The 22,127-nt window shown below is 46.7% G+C and overlaps 1 protein-coding gene across 6 annotated transcripts in view; it reads right to left on the bottom strand.

Annotated features, from left to right (window-relative positions):
• MCF2L2 (MCF.2 cell line derived transforming sequence-like 2) overlaps positions 1-22,127 on the bottom strand; it is a 330,633-nt gene that overhangs the window by 250,863 nt on the left and 57,643 nt on the right. For all 6 annotated transcript variants that reach the window (XM_074963488.1, XM_074963490.1, XM_074963486.1 and 3 more), the window contains exon 2: positions 1,017-1,100. In XM_074963488.1, coding sequence (XP_074819589.1) covers positions 1,017-1,100 — 84 coding nt within the window. The remainder of the gene's footprint in view (positions 1-1,016; positions 1,101-22,127) is intronic.

Below are 22,127 nucleotides of genomic sequence, written 5' to 3'. Positions count from 1 at the left end.
CCAGAAGTGGAGGTGTTTCCCTACTATGTGCGAGAGGCCGTGCTAAATCATAAGAATGCTCATCATTTGCATTGATATGCACACCCTCAACAGGCCAATCTGCATGAACAGAGCTGGATGAACCCTACAAAGTGCAAGACCATTCGTTTGAATCAAAGACACAAACTTGCCATAATGCCATTTGTGACGCTCTCATTCGGTGTTTGAGGACGTTCATAAAAGTGAATTTTTGTTTGGAGAAAGAGAAAGTGCCTTAAATTTGAGGATCTAAAAGCACATTACAGTTATGAATGAGTGAAACCTCAGGCAGGGAAACAAAATCCCTGTTTTATCAATGAGGAAACAGAGGCAGAGAAGTTAAGTGACTTGCCAAAGGTCATCCAGGCAGTCAGCGGCACAGACAATTCAAAAACCTATACCATAATTCTTAGTCCTCTGCTGTAGACAAAATATTGATGCTAAATTGTTGGTTACGTACTAAGTAAACATTTAACGATCAACTAGCTCTCTTAGGAGTCATGTCCTTTTGGGGTTCCTGTAAAGTGTCATGCAAACCTGGGGAACAATAGAAGAAATGCGAAATAATCACAAACCATTTGAAAAGATGATAGCCTTATATTTCAAGTGAATCATTCCTAACACAAAACCAGTTGGGGGATGGACACACCAAGCTCCCAAACAAACCAAATACACCATGTGAAACATATATACACCTTTTGAAAATATAAATAAATGCTACGTTAGTTTCTTGCCTTCTAAATCTAATTGATATCTAATTGATTGGAAGGGGGGGGGGCGGAGGGAGGACTGTTGCCTGAAAACCAAGAACTAGGAGGTGGTGTTTAATCAACTCCACATACTACCAAGGAGAAATATTAACCATTCTGTCCATGGACAACATTGAAAAGGTTGTTGCCACTGCAGTGCAGAGCTGGGAGGATGCGGAACAGCCAATGTGGCAAATCTCAGCAGGTTTCCAAAAGAATCCAAGAATACAATTTAAATTCAGTCCTTACCTGACAGGATGGCAAATTGCCTGTGGAGCTGCTCAATTATATCCACTGCGACCAGCGGCCTTATCTCCTGCTGCATGATTTCATCTGTACAAGTGAAAAGAGAAACCCTCACTGAGTTAACCAGACCCTTCACCCTCCATTAGAACCCAGCAAGACAAAGGATATACTCAGAGGTTAAGAGCCTGGCATAATCGTTGGCTCAAATGTTATCATATGACTCTTCACAGTGGAGAAGCTTATGATACAGAAAGTCCCATCTCCAGCCCAGTTACTTTATCTATTGTCCTGTGTTTGCAGAGCGCGCGTTTCATAAAGTGACTCCAATAGATTTAGCAGAGCTTGTCACAAGTTTGCTCAAGACGACGGGCCTCTCTTTGCAACTTCATGTTCCATATTAAGCCACTGCATCTGGGCTCCCAGATAAAGCAGCATTTCAGTCCTTTGAAACAGTGATGGCTATTTTAGATACAGTACCATGTTCCACCCCCCCCCCCTTTCCTTTGCACGCCACAGAAGGGCTTTTTGAGTAACTGACCAGCCCCCTTCCCCCCACCCCGCTTCCTTTGCTGATGTTTTTTTCGCAACAAGAAAATACATTGCCCAAGGAGGAAATAAGGAACTATGGGGCTTTCTTCTCACCAAAACAAAGCCTGCTCTTTTGAAGTAAAGATTTAAAAGTAGCTAAAGATAGCAAGGGGGAGGGTGCATCAATCTGCGGATTCTAACTGGATGCATTTAGTGGTCAGGAACCACAATCTTACACTGAACGAGTTAGATTCTTTCCTCTCCAGAATGTGGGGCCTCACGGGCTTATTTCAGCTTGGCTCTGAAACGGTTCATTTACAGGGGGATAGATCGGCGTTTCTTAACGTTTGCCAGCCAGGTCCAATTGTACTAGGTGCTGTACAAACATATAGTAGGAGACAGTCCCGGCCCTGCAGGGTGTACAGGATAAATAGACAGAACAAAGAATGAAGGAAGGAAGCACAATATTCCCATTTTACAGATGGGGAACTGAGGTCCAGAGAGACTAAGTGACTCGCTCAAAATCACTTAGGGCCTGCATGGCAGAGCTCTGAATTAAGCCTATTTCTCCGACGTCTCAATCCACTGCTTTAACCACAAGTCCATCTTTCCTCTCAATATACAGGCATTAGAATGTCAGAACTTCAAGTGCCAACTATAATCTGGGGCGAACTTGCCAATAGGGTCAGAGGGACCCATCTCAGCAGCTTTCCAAAACGCTGGGATTACGGTGCTGGTCTTTAAACTGAGCAACATCAATTGGTAAAACATCCTGCCTCCCCTCATTCTCTGCAAATATACGGCTCTGGCCTGGTTTCAGCAGATCAGTTTGAGCCCAGTGAATCCTGCCAAAGCTTTAAGACAGGCTAACTGGAGGGTGCTAGGGTCATTGCCCTCTTACAGAAAGATGAGTAAATATATGCAGAGAATGCGGAGTAGCTTCTGCTCCAGGCATCAAATGCAAAGGAAAAAAAAAAATCCATGCAACAGAACAGTCTCTCTCTAGGGACACGAGCCTGCAAACCCTCACCCACAGGAGCCAGGGTCTGCAGGACTGGGCCTCCACAGAGTCACATAAATTAGCCAAGGGGGCTATGATGTTAAATTAACCCCCCACTCAAGATCTCCAGTTGGCACAATCATTTACGATGGCTGCCGAGTGCTGCTTACCCTCATTTCTGTGGTTACTTAGGTATTCTTCTCACTGACAGAGCAAAGAGTTAGAAAAGTACCAGGATTCAGTCCTTCTCGCTGCAGGCAGACAGGAGGGTTACTATGATGATGCATCTCTCCTTAAAAATTACTTCCCAGAATAGTGTTTTGGGATAGATCCCATCATCATGGAAACACGCCAACTCACGTGAAGCCTGATTCTCTGGAGCAGCGCTGGTAGCCAAATGGCGAGATGGAAGAAGAGGCTGCCTCCATGGACAGAAGCTTAGCACAGTGCCAGGGCTGACCTGGCAGATAAAGCTCATGTAACACTGCAGAGAATAAAGATTTGGTGCAACTTTTTTGAAATCTGATTAATTCCGAGGGAATGGAAACAGAGGTCTCTCTCCTTTTCCCCCGCACCCTGGGCCCCTCTTCCCCCTTTCCTCCCATTCTTTTCCTTTTTTGGTTCTTTCAGTCTTTTTTCCAAAAACAAGGGGAGATCAATACAATATAAATTAAAGAAAAGTCGGGGGTGGGGGTCTCCTCAGAACAGCCGGGGTCACACTAGCAAGGGAGTAGAAAGTCAATCACAGGGAGAGGAGGGCTGGTGCAGGGAGGAAAACAATCAGTGTTGCCAAAAGGTGGTAGGATTGATATTAGCTGCCCTGTATTTATTCGAAGAACACAGCTTGGGCAGTGGCAATCTAAGCTTCCACACCAGGGAACCCTGCTAGTGGGCCACAACTCCACCAAGCAGGGATACCTTGAGAGTGGAGATCAGCCCCTCTGACCGGTCAGTGAATAGCCCCTCTGCTGAGGCTGGTAACAGAGTTGCAAAGACCCCCTGGACTTCAAAAGGCGCAGGATGGGATCCTCCGACCATGCAACGTCCTCCCAGGGCCGAGCGTTAGGGACAGATGCTATGTGGAATAACATGAAACTGAACTGTAGTGCTTATATAACTGGGCATGTGAGCCAGCAAGGGCACACACACACAGCTCAGCCAACTCTTGCTGCTGCAGTCTGCTAGTTTCACGGGCCACATTTAGCCCTGGTGTAAGTGGGCACAACTCATGGCAGCCAATGGGTGTCTCACTCGCTGATGCAGAAGTTTACTTTGGCCCCCATTCGTCCAAATCATCGTGGGAGGAGCTCAGCTTTATGAAATACTTCCCTTCAGATTTAGCAGCCACACCAGCTGTTAGACGAGATCATTATAGCTTGCAGGCATTGCCAGCTGGCTTTCTGGTTAACCTTAGCAAACAGGGCTCATCAGAATGTCGGTGACACAGGGGAGAGGTGTAAGGGTAGGAGAGAAGAGGGGACAAGTAAGAACTTACCAAAAAAATGTATCAACATCATCATTAAAACACTGAGTACAAAACACGGTTTTAATCGATTTTGAAAAGTACGACAAACTAGCTCTTTGGGGCAGGGACTGTCCTTCAGTTCTGTGTTTGCACAACGCTAGTACAGGGGGCCAGGGACTAGAACTGGGGCCCCTAGACTCAGCCATAATACAATTAATATATAACAATTTTTGGAAAAACCTTCCCCCCCACCCCCCCTCCATCCTCAATCCCGAAGAAATCAATACATCTGGCATGAATGACAGCAGCTGAGGCCATACATTATTGATGGATGCATTTCCATTTTGTTTACACAACCAATTAGCAATGTTATCAACCCCTGCCGCCGCTCTGGCCCTGGGCACCGTGGATGGCTGGAAGAAATCGGGAGATGATGCTAATGAATGGCTGTGGAACCAGCGTCCACCAACAGAGTGGCTGGTTTGAGTGGGGCTCATGGGGCAGGTGAGGGGAGCGGTTTCATCTATTGTAAGACACAGTCCCTGTCCCAAACACCTTACAATCTACACAGACAAGAGAGACAGAGGGTGGGAAGGAAAACAGAGGGGTGAGGTGTCTTGCTCAAGGTCACACAGCTGGGAAGAGAACCCACGTCTCTTCCTCCATCAGCTGGCAGGATCTTGCCTTTAGGATGCCAACTGAGGCACCCTGCACCATTGAATCACCACTGTGACCTGAGGCTGGCGTGATTCTGTGCCTCACATCCCCAGCTGGTATCGCAGCAAAGCAGTTTGTGGCTTTTCTTAAGCCTGGAGTCTAGTCATAGGGATAGCGCTGTGGAAGCCAGGACCGTCCTACTCAATTGGGGATGGGTAGGAACCGCCCTGGTACTGACGACAACCAGCTAAATTGGCACAGCCTCTGTGAGCAGAGACAGCAACGCAGGTTGACTCCACTGTATAACAGACGTGTTCATAGTTTGGCACCAGCTTATTTGGGTTCAACCCCCGCCCCCCATACAGACAGCAAACACAGCCTTTGATCAAACTCACCCATTAGCTTTGTAGGGCACAGAGCAGAAGGGTTTACCTTCTCTCGATGACTACAAAGGGTGCTGCCCTGAACAGCCAAGCTAGACTCTCTCTTCTATCGAAACATGCCTCCCACATGGTTTGGGGTTTAAGACACTTTATAGCCCTGGCTCCAGAATGCCTTGTCACTGTCCAGTGAAAGGAAATTTCTCCCGCTCAACGTTGCTGGAAAGCCTAGCCTGAGAGCCTCATTGTGAACTCCAGCTGAGATCTACCCAGTGTAGGAACCCAAGGAGCGGGGCCAGTCTCACTTGACATAAATTAGAGCCGACTGAGAACACATTGACTGATGCTTGGCTGCCACGGCCCCACAGTAGATATTCCAGCAGCTGAGTACACCCCGAGTGCAGCAATGCTCTGCACATGCTGTCTGCCCCCTCCCCACCTCTCCCCTCGGCCATATTGCCTGAGCCGGGGCTACCATGGAGGGTGGTAGAGATTCATTAAACCAATACTACACACCCTGGAGAATCCCTCCACACTACCCATAGGGTGGCCAACTTTCTAATCTCACAAAACTGAACACCCTTGCCCCACCCCCTTCCCCGAGGCTCCATCCCTTCCCCTCACTCACTTGCTCATTTTCACCAGTAAAAGTAGAGTAGAGTAACCAGTACAGTAACTGAGGCAGGGGGTTGGGAGGGAGTCAGGGCTCTGGGCTGGGGGGCTGGGCTCCAGGGTGGGGGCCAGAGATGAGGAGTTCAGGGTGCAGGAGTGGGCTCCGAGCTGGGGCCAAGGGGTTTGGAGTGCGGGAGGGGGTTACGAGTTGGGGCAGAGGCTGGGGAGTGGGCTCCGGGAGGGAGTTTGTGTGCGGGAGGGTGCTCAGGGCTGGGATAGGGGGTTGGGGTGAAAGAGGGGGAGCGGGGTGCAGTCTCCAAGAGGCAGTTTGGGTGCTGGCTCTGGGAGACACTTACCTCAGGCGGCTCCCTGGATGCAGTGACATGTCCCTCAGCTCTGAGGCGGAGGCGCAGCCAGGTGGCTCTGCATGGTGCTTGCTGCCTCCCCCTGCAGGCGCTGCTCCCCCCAACTCCCATTGGCCAGCCAATGGGAGCTGCAGAGCCGGGGTTCTGTGTGGGGGCAGCGCACAGAGTCCCCCTGGCTGCACCTCCACCTAGCAGCTGAGAGATGTGTCACTGCTTCTGGGGAGCCGCACAGAGCCAGGTAGGGAGCCTGCCTTAGCCCATTGTGCCGCCAACCGGACTTTTAATGGCCCAGTCAGCAGTACTGACCGGAGCTGCCAGGGTCCCTTTTCCACCAGGTGTTCTGGTCGAAAACTGAACACCTGGCAACCCTAACTACCCAGAAAGTCTCCAAGATCTGCTGACTTGTACAGTCCTTCTGTACTGCTGGAGCTGTGTAAAAACAGCACAGGGCAATGGAGAAGAGAGGCCTGAGTGTGCTGCAATCTATGGTTTGTGTTGTAGTGAAATGTGCTGGGATGAGACCGAATGAGTCGTGTGTCCCTCCTTTCTCTGTGACCCTCACAATTACATTTCATGAAGCTCCCTCAGGAAACAGGCTTTTAATTAGATGATAACAGTCTCAGAGAGGCCAAGGGCTGCAAGGGCAGACAGCTGAACCTAACTCTGTCCCCGCCAGGCAGGGATGAAACACAGAGGAGCAGAGCAAAATGGCGGACACTTGCACTGCTGCTGCCCCGCTGTACCTGCTCTGAGGCTGACGAGCCGGCTCTGAGGCTGACGAGCCGGCTCTGAAGACAGCACCCGCCACCAGAAGGAAAGTCACTCATGGTTGCTGCCCATTTACAACCATGCTACTTTAAAACCAGAGCGGCCTGAAGCAGCAACAGCACCACCACAATTGAGTGCAGACGTTTGTAGCCACCAAAGAGTCCTTGCTAGAGCCCACAAAGCCTCCGTTGTGCCCTGCAGGAGTCCCATAGCTTTGCAGCAATGACATAGCTAGCCACGGCATTTGCTATCCCCTTCCAAGCCTACATGTTCTGTTTAGTTTCTCCCCTCACCAAAACCAGTCAGCGCTTTGCATGGCGCAGAAATCTGATTTTCTTTTCGTGCCAGCAAACTCATCCACAGGGTTTTGTTTTAGATACAGAATTTGTCACAGTTATTGTGAGGGTCTGATCAGACCCATTCTTTGCTCCCGGTTTTACTAGATGCCCCTTCCCAGCTTGCACTATGCTGTGCAAATTGAGAGTCACACTGCAACAGTATAAAAGTACTCCCGAATTCCTCAGTCCCTGCTCCAGAGACCCTCATCACTCCCTGATCCCCACAAATTAATGGCCCAAGGGCCTAATTTCCCCTGAAGAGCACCTTGTGTTGTCATTTACTCACGTACACAGTGGGCATAGGATGCCACTAGATCAGAGTTCTCCACTCACATGGATGGCAGAGCTTTGCACACACTTCACACAAACTAAGGCAGGGGAAACAGAGGCCCCAAATGTTCAGAGATTGTTCTGGAACCCACCGCCATATCTTTTCGCTGAGCCGCCAAAGCAGGCCAGCTGCTCTGAATTTATTTGATATTGTGGTAGCACCTAGAGGCCCTAGCCATGAAGGTCCCTGTGTACTAGTCATGGTACAAATCTAGTGGGGGAAATTCCTTCCCCAATGAGCACACGTCCTAAGAAAAACCTAAGTCTTTCTTTCGGTATGTTTCCGCCTCAAGGTTTTCAGGGTGCCGGGGTTACAAAGGCAGCAAAACCAGCATGGTTTTAGTTATTCATAAAAGAAACAGAAATCAGCCAGTCTGATTTATATTCCAGAGCCCAGCCCCAGAGCAACGGCATGCACAGCTCCACCAGCGTACGGTCAAGCAAAGATTGGATCAAATGAACCTGGGTAGAGAGGGATCAGCAATCCCTGGGCACAGACTTCAAAATATGCGGACAAACTTCTCCAAACCTTTGGTAGTTCAAGGGTCTCTTATGTCCCCAAACCAGTCAGGGTCTCACTTCAAAGTTCCCCTTAATTTCTGAATCACTATAATAATGATCAGAAATGCATCATCACCAAAACCCACTTTGGCACCTCCAAATTTTGTGGGAATTTGGATCTAACTGAGGGACATCTCTAATGGCAACGTGAGAGAATAAAACGCAAGAAATAAATAAAATCTTACAAACAAATAAAAACCAAAACCCTCCTCCAAGCAGAATTTTGACCCCATAAAGAGGGAAGTGTCAGAGTCTCCACGAAGTCTTCTAGGAACTTCACTATTGCTACTGATTTCATATGGAAGGCGCACAGCTTGTCGACACTGTTGTGAAAATGGGGCGTAGGTTTGGGCATTGTCTGTGGCAGATTTAATCACAACTACTCACTTCCCATGAGTCTAGCTAGGCTTTGGTGGACGGATTAGATGAGCTAAAACATTACTCTCATCGCTAATACGACAGACTCTGCTACCGTTGCTCCAGGGTACTGGAGATTATAACAAACAAACAGACGACTTGCCTTCGTCGCATTGGCAAACATAAAATGCATGACTAATGCTAACCAGCCTTGGGCTGAGTGGTTTGGTGTCCCCTTTTATAGTTGCTTTTGAGTTTGTTTTTTAAAATATAATTTTTCTGGTTTTGATGCTCTTTTGCGCACCAATGGATTTTTGTGGGAAAGGACAAAATGAAGTCATAGAAACGAGGCTGGCTAGGACCTAGGTCTTGTCGATGCCACTGACTGGGTGAGATTTTTCCTTACTGTCCATACGAGATTTCCTCTGTAGTCTAACCACTGTCCAACAAATTCAGAGAGGACGGGCAAGGTGGTGTACATTACACTTTGGCAGGTAGGTGAAACAGTCTAAAGCAGTGGTGTCCAATACGTTCGCCACTAGCCACATGTGGCTAATAGGCTATTGAACTGTGGCTAATGCATGTGGCTTTTTTATAATGTAGCTAATAAGAAAAATTCAAAACCACAGGTGTGGCTAGCAGTATGGCTAGCATCGAATTTCTATTGGACAACGCTGGTCTAAAGGGAATCTAAGCAGGGGTAACTCACAGGTACAAGAAGAGACGGTTGTAGCAGGTGAAGCAGCTAACGAAAGGTTGTGAGAAGGTACAAGTTAACAGAGTGATCCAAACAATTTATTTTGCATCTTCTGGCTCTTCAACATTCAGGTATCAGGGGGTAACCGTGTTAGTCTGTATCCACAAAAACAACAAGGAGTCATCTTTAAGGTGCCACCGGACTCCTTGTTTCAATATTCAAGTTATAGTGTTGCCAACTCTCATGATTTTATTGCAAGTCTCATGAGACTTGACACTTTTCTTAAAGCTCCAGTTCTTGGAGTCAGTTAATTACCCGAGAATCTCAGCTTTCCTTTGAAAAGGAAGTTTCTACCCTTTGTGATTGCAGAGAAAAAGCTTGAAAACAGCCATCTTAAAGGCTTAAAAACCAGATGGTATCATAAAGAGAACCTCACATTTATTAACTCTTTTAAAGCCATTTTCATGTTTTTGAGAACTTCTGTGGCTTCTGCCTTTTCTCCATTCCTGACTCCTGCTCCCTCTCCCACCACTCCTATTTTCATGTCCCTCCGCTCCTGTCTCTGCCCCTAACTCCTGCTCTTCACATCTCCCCCCACACACCTCAACTCCGGGTTCCTCACTCTCCTGCATCTGAGTCAGGCTGTCTCCTGCTTCTTCTCCATGCCACCTGGGCACCAGCAGGGGATCATTGAAAGCACAGGAGAGACAAAGTCCCTGCTCTCAGTTCTGGTGTTTCTAACCACAGTGGCCCCCACAGACAGGAAGATCAATTGAAGGACAGTCCTGCTCAGTCCCCGCAGGCCTAAAATGGAATATGCTCAGTCACTGTGTGTGGACAGTGCATGCACAGTCTGGTCACACATCGGAGCCATGAGGGGAGGGAGCATGCTCAGTGCAGATGGACTGTTTGGAGAATTTAGAGGCTAAACTCTAACAAGACTCTAATGAGCAGGTGGGAGCATGGCTGATAAGTGTTGCCCAAATTTGGGCAACACTTTCACAAGGGCAGCAAAATGCATATTCCTGAAAGAGTCAGTGGGCTGGAGAGACAGTCAGAGAGCAAGTATGAAGGTGGCTCTATGGCTGGGTGGTTAGAGTAACTTACGTGAGGTGGGAGACCTGGGATTCAGTCCTCCTGCTCCAATGGCTTTACAAATTATGTATCCACAGGAGAGACTGAGGGAGTGCCACATCATCCCCCACTCAACTGAGAGGTGGCAGATCCTAGTTCAAATCCCTCCTCCCCACCAGATAGATGGGGGACTGGGCCTGAGGCCAGGGCTTTGGAGCTGTGCTCTGGCTCTGCTCCAGCCCCAGGCAAAAACCTGCAGCTCCACTGCTCCGGAGCTGCTCCGCATTCCAGCTCCGGGCTCCGCTCCAAAGCTCTGCCTGAGGCTCTCCCAAAACTCAAGTGAGTACCAATTATTGGGCTAAGAATGATAAGGGAGCTCCTTCTCTTCCTCCCAGTCACCACTGTGACACACTAGGAATTTTCTATACTATTTTTATGAAGCTTATGTGTGCCTCAGTTTCCCTGGTTGCTCTCAGGGCAGGCTGAGAGACAGCCATTTATGCCTGAGCCTGAATGAGTCATTAAAGAGGACTGGCCAAAGCCAATCACACATCAATGGAAAATCCAAGACCATGGCAAATCCATTGACACCTAACAACCAATGACCCAAAGGGAGATGGAGTTCCCCACCTCTCAGCAGGGAAGCTGAGCAAAGACCCCAGCTTGGGAACAAAATACTGGAGAGCTGTGAAGTGAGGAATAGGAGTTGGCTGCTGGAAGGAGTCAGGGCTCTCACCTGGGAACTGACCAAGGAGGTCAGACAGAGAGAGACAAGGTCTTTACACAGAGTTCACTGCAGCTTGGCTGGACTCTGAGCTAACCAGAACGGATTTAGGAGAAATGAAGATTAAAACATAGTTTAAGGACTTCCTAGGCGGTTTTCCAGTTAACTGATAAACCTGACTGTTTTGACAATGCTGCCTGAGTGTCACTACAAATACTTGGTGAGGTGCATTAATCCCTGAACAGTGGGCAAGTCTCTCCCGGGAGGCTACCTCGGCTGTACTCACTGAACGGAGTTCACACTGTGAAGCAGGGGTGTTGGAGCTGCAGACGTTTAGTCAAAGGAAGTAGTGAGGCCACGTGGCCTACCCTGAAGGGTGAGACCCCTTGGGGGTCTGGATCCTTGAAGGGGTTCCTCCAAGAGACAGTTCCAAATCTGGGGGCATTGCACAATACTGTGGATCTGTGACAACCACACCTACATTTATCTGGGAATCCAGCCCTTCGGCCCTATAGAAATGTAAGACTCGGTGGGTCTGATTCTCCTCTTACACCAACGTGAGAGCAGAGTTACTCCAGCAGAGCCACCAGAGCTACACCAACATAAGACTGGCATAAAAGTCACAGCAGAATCAGACCCCATAAATTAGTTCTGCACACACACACACACACACACACACACACACTTTTTCTTTCTGTGAAAAAAAGCAATTACCGTACTCCTCTATCTGGCCCAGCTCCTCTTTTTAATCCTCTAGGGCAGAAGCTGCAGGGATACAAACTCATCTCGAAGGGGAAAACTGCTCAGTCATGCTTTATGATTCCTCACTCTAAGGGAAGTTAGTCAGACATGGTTCTTGGTGGTGCTTCCGGCCCTTTAATCACGGTGCTGCATTTCTGATTGGGATACTTGCACATCCTCACTCCTGGCAGGTCTGGAGCAGAGCCCACAAAAAACAGCTCTCACATGAGCTGCACCATCAACAGCTGATTACAAACATCCTCTTGTCCCCCTTGCCACACCCTTCGCTGAGCAAAGCTGAATTAGTTTATATGCTAATGATAACGAATGGTTTCCAAATGAGCGTCCAAAAGGCGAGCTGCCAGAGTGAAAGACATGACTGTCTAGCAGAGTGACACAGCAGTGCCTCATTGCTTAATGAAAGACTCTGAGGCAACCAGCCGTAACAGGACACTGGGGTTTCTTTGTTTTTTAGTGTCTGGCCACTACAACTGCCCTGCCTGCTGTTGAGTATGCCAGGGAACTGCATCAACCCACCATTTCAAGCTGCTAATCTTGGACTCATGAGTTACAGATTTCCAGAGCAAAGTTCATCCCCTCCTTAATGAGGGTGGAAAGATGTATCCTGCATTTATATCATGTTATGTGGATGTGGGGGGGAGGCAGACACCCTGGGGGTGAAAGAAAACCTTTGTCAAACTCAAGAAGGATGTCATCCTAATTCCCACTCAGCTCGTCCACGATCTGAGTAGAGATCAGCCTTCTGCTCTCGAGCCAGCACAAATCTATGATTCTAATCGGAGTGTAAAATTCAGATTGACACAGTGAAAAAAGAAAAAAAAAAACAGGCAGGGATGTGCGCAGGATCAGAGATTTTGTCAGAAACAAACACGTGAACTGAAGGTTAATGTTGGACTTAAAAAAAACTGAAGTAAATTAAGATACAGGCCCTGAGTTTTCAAGGCTACTAAGCGCATACAGTTCCCAATTGACTTGGTCAGGAGCTGCAGGTGTCCAGTCTCTTTGGAAATAAACCAATAATCACACTCTATTTAGTTTGCAAAGAGAAAATAAAATGAAACTTTTTTTAAATAAAAACCATCTGCTCAATTAAAGAACAAAATTTTCCTTTGCCTTGTTTCAAAGGATTCAATCATCTGAAACATCATGGTTGAGTTTCAGAGTAACAGCCGTGTTAGTCTGTATTCGCAAAAAGAAAAGGAGTACTTGTGGCACCTTAGAGACTAACCAATTTATTTGAGCATAAGCTTTCATGAGCTACAGCTCACTTCATCGGATGAAGTGAGCTGTAGCTCACGAAAGCTTATGCTCAAATAAATTGGTTAGTCTCTAAGGTGCCACAAGTACTCCTTTTCTTTTATCATGGTTGAGATTTTCAAAGCAGTGTAGGAGGTTTTAGGCATGTATCTCCCATTAATTGTAATAGAAGATATCGATCTAAACCCCATTTGATTTTGTAAATTTCAATCCATGTATTTTAAACAAGCCATTCCCCATCCCAAATCTATAAATGCACCTTGGATTAGTAAACCAGAAAGATTTGTTTTAGAGCCCTATTTGTGCTCTTTGTTTTAAAACTCTCTCAGACCATGAAAAAAAACAACAAGAGCAGTTCCATTTATTCTTCCATTGAATCACTGATGTCATTTTCTCTTATAGGTTCCCCACGCTGCAGTATTTGGGTTGCAAATGCTGCAAGGGAATATTTATTTTCGAACGAGCAACTTCCACTATGATTTTTAAAAAAACAATTTCATGGGAGCATTGTAGGATTTGGATAGCGTAAAAGCTTCTATTTTCAAAATAATTCTGGGCCCCTTTCAAATCTTGGTTTTTTGCCAGGGCAGAATGGACCAATCCCCCCGTGGGCTGTAATGCAGCAGGAAAGCAGGTGTTAGGCTAGGAGGTTTAGAGGCCCGGTGCTGCAGTTTTTACTCAGACCAAATTCCTATTGACTTGAATGATGCATTGCAGATGCACTTATAGTCCCTTGGGAAGCAGAGGCAGCCAGAGGATAGTGTGAATGGGATTTCTATTGCGGCACTCCCCATCATGGGACGGAACCAGTGCAGTCTTGCAGGTGGTGCCATACGTTGCCCATGAAACAGAAGGAAAGGGTTAAAAATAAAAAAGCTCTTCTGATTATTCAGAAAATTGTGTCCCAGAATGACTACGTGGGCAGGAGCTGAACTAATGCCCACGCGGATCTTTCATCACAAGGCAAATCCTCTCTGAAGTTTCTTCTCCCTGTAATGCTAAATCTGGACCACCATTTCAATCATTCTGAGCAGCTAATGACTAACACAGAGCTTTGCCTCGGCTCCTCGTCGTGGGAGGATCTGCGAACGTTTCTTCCCCGCCAGAAGCTTTCAGTAGAAATTGTTCAAGTTACATTTGGTTTGTTTCACCATGTGGTCTGCCTTGCTGGCTTGGGAGCCTCGTGTTGTTCATTTTTAGCTCTAAATGACAGGGGCACAGGTCGCTTTCATCTCTGACTTCTATGTGGCGGTTATGTTTTCACATGCTCAAAGAGCAGCCATAGCCTTCAGTCTGAGTGACTTGAAATGAGTGTGTCCAGTCTAACCTGTGACCAGAGACACACCCGACTCCTGAGCACTTAATAAAAGATAGGTCATGCACTAGTGTTTTGCTTAAGTTCCTTGTGCTACGTACCCTGGTCCACTCTGGCAAAGGGAGGATCAAGAGATCTACATGCTCATATCAACCCCACAAAAGGAAACACAAAGGAGCAAGAGAGAGGTCTCTGTGAGGGAGAGCACTAGGTCGGTCTCCTCTGTCATCGGCGTTCCATCTGTTCTGCCTCACAAAATGGCAGCTGACAGCAGATGTCCAGGAATTTGATGGTGCAGTATACAGTAACTCCTCGCTTAACCTTGTAGTTATGTTCCTGAAAAATGCTACTTAAAGCGAAACCATGTTAAGCGAATCCAATTTTCCCATAAGAATTAATGTAAATAGGGGGGGTTAGGTTCCAGGGGAAAAATTTTCACCAGACAAAAGACTACATATATATATATATATAATTACACACACACACACACACACACACAAAGTTTTAATCAAACAAATACTGTACACAGCAGTGATGATTGTGAAGCTTGGTTGAAGTGGAGTCAGAGGGTGGAAGAGGGTGGGATATTTCCCAGGGAATGCCTTACTGGGAAATGATGAACTAGCACTCGGCTGAGCCCGCAAGGGTTAACCCATTGTTGTTACTGTAGCCGCACACTCTGCAAGGCAGCACGAATGGAGGGAGGGGAAACAGCATGGCAGAGAGAGAGACAGAGGGCATGTCTACGCTTATCTCCAGAACGATTGATCCAGCGGAGGTTAATTTATCGTGTCTAGTGAAGACACGATAAATCGACCGCCGAGCGCTCTCCCGTCGACTCCGGTACTCCACCGGAGCCAGAAGCGAAGGCGGAGTCGACGGGGGAGCATCAGCAGTCAACCTACTGCAGTGAAGACACCGCTACGCTATTTTCGCAGCTGAAGTTGCATAACTTAGACCGACTTAGCTCGCGTCCCCCCATGTAGACCAGGCCAGAGAGACACACCGTGTGAGAGAGAGAGATGAGCATTGCCCCTTTAAGTATGCTGACCCCACTCTAAGTACATTGCCTTTTTAAGTAAATCAGCAAGTTGAGACAGCAGCTGCTGCCAGCAAGCTCCCTCAGTCCTGAGCCCTGTCGTGTCCCCCACTGCTCTGTGGAGATGGCCCGATGGGGTAAAGGAGAGGGGAGAAGGAGTAGGGAGCAGGAGTGGGGGAAGGGGGACACCCTGACTTTAGCACCCCTCTTCCCCCCGCCCTCTCACAGCAAGAAGGAGGCTCCTGGGAGCAGCTCCAAGGCAGAGGGCAGGAGCAGCACATGGCAGTGGGAGGAGGGACAGCTGAACTGCCAGCAATTGATAGCTGGCTGGGCGGCTGCCGCACAGGAAGCTTAGGGGAGCGGGGAGCTGATAGGGGGGCTGCCGGTCCAGCCTGGTTCCAAGCCCCCACCAGCTCGCTCCAACGGGCTGCTCTTCCTGCAACCAGTGGACAAAGCAGGTGGCTGCCAAACAATGTTATAAGGGAGGACTGCACAACTTTAAACGAGCACGTTCCCTAATTGATCAACAACGTAACGACGAAACAACGTTAACCGGGACAACTTTAAGGGAGGAGTTACTGTACAGCAAATTATATCCGTTGGATGGTGTCCCTGGCCTCTGTTTGCCAGAAGCTAGGAATGGGCAATGGGGGGTGGATCACTTGACGATGACCTGTTCTGTTCATTCCCTCTGGGGTACCTGGCACTGGCCCCTGTCAGAAGACAGGACACTGGGCTAGATGGACCTTTGGTCTGACCCAGTGTGGCCGCTCTTATGTTCCACAGCTACAAACACCACACAAACTAGTGAGCATTGGATCCAAAGTCCATTGTGGCCTATGGAAAGGTTCCCTTTGATTTAAATGGGGTTTGGACCAGGTTCCCAGCTCCTTTCCTTGATCCTCTTGCTAAAGTGCTTAAATTCTAACCCACTAGTCAATGCAGGTTGAAGAGAGGGCCTGCGGGGACTCTTGTCAAGCTGATGGAACTCAGTTTAGAGTGGAGTTGGAGCACTTGAACTCTACCTGGAGGGAGGCGGGCTGTCTAGCTGCCATATGACTTGGTCCTGTTAGCTGAGCAACTATGCTTTGAGATCTTGGCTAAAATGTACTTCGGCGGTGCAAAGCATTGTCGTTAACGTCAGCTTCCAGGGAAGGCATTTGAATTCTTTCCAGGCACGAGGTCATCCAAGGTGAGAGGAACAGCGAGGAAAAAAACCTGTTGTCCCCAGAGTAATGAAGTCCTTGCGTCCCACGCACACGAGCTAACGGACACGGAGGCTTGATCTCAAAAGTTCAGCTGCCCAGCAGCCACGTCAGCTAGGTAACTTGTCACAGCAAACTGCAGCCATGCATTTCATTTTGATCAGGCCTGTTTCCCCTACTAACTGTGTGTTTGTGTTTCTACTGAGATGGGATGGAGCCACAAATTCTGGATCCAGACCCAAACTTTGCCCCCCGAGTTCAGGGGTGTTTGGATCATGACTCAAGCGTATGTTTAATTTTAAGCACAAATGTAGTTGCACTGAAGCCAAAGGAAATGCTCATGTGCTTGACGTTAAGCGTATACTTAAACACTTGGCTAATACAAGTTCTGTAGCTGTTGGGGACGGCCAGGAAGTTCAGATCTAGTACGAGATCCAGACCCAAAACTGTCCTGAAACAGTGGGGCAGATCCAGAGTTCTAGTTCAGGCTCCTCTATAATTTTAATAGATCAGGGAAATATTTATTCTTGGGTCACATGCCAATGTGAAGCAGGTGAACAGACTGAAAAGGCGGGCTGACTGACACGGACTTTGGCAAAGCAGATCATTACTGCTGCTACATACACACAGTACTGCTGCTCGTGTGCACTCGTCCAGGTTTGTTTTAGTGCTGCACGCCAGTTGCAAGAGAACCTTGGCACAGACCTCTCTTTAGTGGGAAGGAAATGCTGGGGTCATTTTTTCCAGTCTAACCATCGCTAGTGAAATGGTCTGTCGATGTCTGGCTTTTTAAAGGAGAAAAATTTGAAAGCCCTCAGTAAATCAAACTCATTCCTCCAGGCTCAGGAGGCTGCTGGAAAAAAAGTGAAAATAAATCAGATTCCTTTTTTGCTAGAGAGTTTGTGTCTTTAGGACTTGCAAAAATATTTAGCTTCTGAATTTGGGCCAGGATGCCATATGAACTTAAATATGCATCTGGAGTCTTAGATTAGTCCTATAGCAACACAATTCAGAAAAGATTTGCGATAGCGGTATACAAATTATTGTAGATTATGAAGGCAAATTAATTGTGTCCGGGTATGTATTCATTGTTCAAGTTTTACGTTCTTTCAAACTCTTTGCTTTGTGATGCAGATGCTTCTAATCATAACCAAGAGTGGTGTAAAAAGATCATACAAGGCTGTATCTGTAAAGAATGCAGGAAACTTACATATGCTTATTATGAACATCTTTATATTGTGAAGTACCTCAAAAAAGAAACCCACACCCACACCATTTCAATGTCTTTTGGCAAAATAAAATAGGAGTTAGTCTGAAATGGAGAATTCAGTCGGTTTCACAAAGTTCAAACAAACCTCTAACTAGCAGAAACTTTCCTAATTGCAAAGACATTAGAGACCAGGGTCTAATCTCAGTTACACCTTCAATGGATTTACTCCAGATTTAAAGCACTGTAACTGAGATCAGAATCTGGTCCCTAGACAAACACACATTTCCTTATGGTTTTGAACAAATTCTTTCCCCTGAGCCAGGTTTATTTTACCATCTTGCCTAAAATTCTAGCTACACAGCAATGCAGGATAGAGGGAACACTTTAAAAACTCCCTGCTCTGTAAACAGGATGCAACAAGAGGAGGCTTCATATTTCAACACCGGCTTCTTAAAGTCCATTGTGAATGACAAATAGTATCCGGCAGACTCCAAAGCTAGCAATAAATGCATAATGCCTATTACATTTGCTATATTACTTTGGCACGCCAGTCATTCAGGAGTAACAACAGACTGGACGGCAGGAGTCCTTGCACATCACTCCTGAACCTCACCAACAGATTGTTTTGCAGATGGAATGAAATCTTTAGGGATCCCCAACCGCCAGATTAGCTCTTTATCTTCCCATAAAGCATCACGGTTTTATAACCATTTTTAAAAAAGGATTCCTGCACAAGGCAGCCTTCCAGCCGGCGAGCAGAGGGAATGATCTGCTGCTGCCTCCGAAATATTTCCTTGTTCCTGCCATTATATGACACAACATTGAGCCCTAGCAGCAGCAGCCTGCAGTGCCTTTTATATATGCCTCAGTAACACGACACAGTAAGTGGGATCACACAAAGCCAACCTGTCTTCCTGAAGAGATCCAGCCGCCCTTCTTGGGATCTTCAGCTCCAAGCTGCCCCCACCGTCTCAATTCTTAAGTCCGTTTAAAAGGCTGAAAAAGGGACGCCTCCCCATTGGAGAATCTCACACACAACCATGCGCCTGCCTCATCTCACAGCTGGCTGGCTGGCTGCTTTGCAGTCTCTCTGTAGTGATGAGTTCACATTAGGCAGTCTCTCTGTAGTGATGAGTTCACATTAGGCAGAGGAGACAATCAGCCTCTGTGGAGGGCAGATCTGTCCTGGATTGTAACGGGACTGCTGGCTGCTTGGTGTACACTCAGAGAAGGAGATCACATAAAGTGCTTCCTAACCTAGTGACACAAACCGCCTGGGGGTTTGACCTACACAATACCCAACTGTTAACCCTCACACCGCCGAGAGGCACAATTGCGTGTCTTATTCCCACCTGACTCAGAATTTGGATGTTTAGAGAGGCTGAAAGGCACTGAGCTACTACGGGGATGAGAAGTATAAATACCGACACAGAATAAACTGAGCCTTTACTCAATGGATTTAGTATAAACAATTTGATGGGGGCATCATTAACAAACAAACAAAAACATTTCCTACAATGACCCCAAAATACCATGGATTTCAACAGTGCTACTACAGGGCGTGAGGCTGCAGCTGCAGTTTTCACAGTATGCATCCGATGAAGTGAGCTGTAGCTCACGAAAGCTCATGCTCAAATAAATTGGTTAGTCTCTAAGGTGCCACAAGTCCTCCTTTCCTAGTTACAGAGCAGTACCTGATGTTCTAACTACATCACTGTAGTACTGCACTTTTAGTATTTAAATAACGGCATCTCTACGCTACAAAATTAAGTAAATTAACTCACCAGGAGCACGTGCACCAATTGAACCGTCACTGTGGGACGGCTTTTGAAAGCCAGCAACGGTCGACGTAAGCACGCAGCGTCTACACTGACACTGCGTCAACCTAATTACATCGACATTGACTCTAAGCCTCTCGTAGAGGTGGAGTTTTAAGTCAGGGTAGAGGGCGATTTACGTTGGTGGGAGTGAAAACTTAGTGTAGACACTTACAGAGTTAGGCAGACGTAAGTTGCCTTGCGTTGACCTAGCTCTGCAGCGTAGACCAGGGCTAAACATTTCAAAGCATCAGTTGAATTAACAATGTCCCTGATCCTACAAACATTTAACCCCGTGCATAAGTTCACTTGTAAGTAAAATTATTCTGATGCTTAAGCAAGGGCATGATCAGGGCCAATGTATTGATACCGATCGACTGAATGACAATGTTATTACTTTAGGAGCAGTTTAATTGCCAAGGCTTTCGCTTTACAGACAGACACAAAGCTCTTGCTACCGTAGAGTTCCTTTAGATGAGGGGCACTATGTACTCTACATAACCCATAACGCGGCATGGCTCTTTGTCCCCCTCTGGTGACTAGGACAGAGATTTGAGTCTGCGACTGCCTCCATGCTGTTGGAGTGGATTCTTTAGCTTAAATTGCAGAGAAGCCTGCTTTTAGATCCAGAATTCACAGGTTCAGTCCCCGCAGGCAGACCCAGGCTGGGCGTCATTACAATACCACAGATAAATCATCATTAACTGGGTTTTATTATACATTACTGATACAGTGCTGGCGCCTAAGGGCCCCAAATCATGAAGCAGAGCCCCACTGTTTATATGCAAATCAAAAAGATTGTCTCTGCCCCAAAGAGTCCACAGTCAAAGATAACAGGTCGATAAAGACCAATAAAGGGAGCACAAGAAAACAAGGCAAGACAAATGTTATGTTACTGCATTAATTTTCTTCCTAATTTTTTCCTTAAATAGTGTGTGAAAGACATGACATGAACACGTAGTGATATACCGGCTTCTGTATATGTGAAATACTGCCCTCCACTGGTTGGTGAATTTATATCAAGCTTTTGCATATCAGCTTCAGACTAAAAGGGACCCGTTGTTCCCTGGGTAAGAGGCTCTGTTAGAGCTACAGGTACTAAGGTCTAGTCCGAATGCTACTTGCATGCAGTTAATAGACTACAGTCAAGTCTATGTACCCAGTATGCAGTTCCAGTAATTAGGCTGATCTATGTGAACCCCAAAATACTCACACAGAGGAGAAGTCTAAGGCCTGGTCTACACAGTTAGTTGAAAAGAGGCAGCTTACGTCAACCTAATTACATCACTGTACACAGTACAGCTTTGTCCTGCCGATGTAAGTCCCATACTACACCGTCATAACTCCACCTCCACGAGAGGCCCCTCACACTGCCCCTCTTCAGTCAGTGGAAGCGCTCCTAGTGAGAACACGAACCACCGAACATAGGTCAACTTAAGGCTATAGTCGAAACATGCCCTAAGTGTGTTAGGGGAAAACACGTGATGAATGCTTTGTGTAGACCACTGCCCTCTATTGGGCAGAACATATAACTTCTTCTGAAATGCTTTAATCTCCTCCACTAGTAGGAGTTACTCACTCACTCTATGGAGCACTGAATAGTTACAAATTCTACGCCAGATGCCACCTATAAATTGTTAGTTGTTGGCTAAAAAATGCACCAGATCATGGATCATTGCACACTCTAGCATTTTCCTGCCCCCCAGAGCCCAGCCTGTAATGACAGGTGTGGAGAGGAAATGACAGGTCGGGCCAAAGCATCAGAGGGTTAACCCCTATATTGCAAGTGAATTTAGTGGCTAATCTTTCAGAATGACTCCAGTAAACTGAAATGGCTTTGAATTTTGCAGACCATTAAATCCTTCAAGAAGGAACTAGAAACCTCAGCAAAGCAGCCCGCAAGCAATTCCTGTTAATCCCAAAAATACTTGGAGACCAGTAAGAGTCACAAATCTAGATGATGAAATCTGAAGGTAAGTGTCACTAGACATTCATCCTTTGAATAATTTAATAAGGACCATTTCATCGTGCATCTCTGCCATTGGATGTTTGGATCCTAATGGGCCACGTTCTCCGCTGATGTAAATCATCAGAGTTTGAGCAACTTCAAACAGAGCTACAGCAATTTACATCCTCTAACTCAGTGTATTTAAGAAGAACATTGCTTGTTCTTTAGTGGTTTGTTTCACAGATAAAAGATCCACAATACAAAAAACAAAAACAAAAAAAAAAACCCAGAACATTTTTTGTCAAAGGGCCAGATCAACTGGTGTAAATCACGCCAGCTCCATTGACAACAATGATTAACACCATCTGAGGATCTGGACCCAAATTTAAAACTCTCTAGTTTATTTTTGTGGGTATCCGTGTCATGACACACACACACAGTGCAAGCAATAAACAACAGAAAAGTAGCTACATTGTAAATGTCTAGGGTTATAGACACCAGTTTCAATCCCAATATTTTAACTATTATCATCTAGTTGTTTCTAGCAGATTCAGTTGCTTTATCACCCAGTTTTGCAGCAGTGTCATTCTGGGTGTCAACAGTGTAGTGTACTGACTGTGCTTAGTGTGTGACCTGTGGCCAGGCACTGAGCCCCTCTGTTTACTCATGTGCCTCAACCCCCATGCAGTGATGTTTCCACCATCT

The sequence above is a fragment of the Natator depressus genome, chromosome 9 (genome assembly GCF_965152275.1).
Source record: "Natator depressus isolate rNatDep1 chromosome 9, rNatDep2.hap1, whole genome shotgun sequence".
NCBI lineage: Eukaryota > Metazoa > Chordata > Testudines > Cheloniidae > Natator > Natator depressus.
Note: the sequence above shows the minus strand (reverse complement) of the source record. Positions and strands in the feature narration are given on the sequence as shown.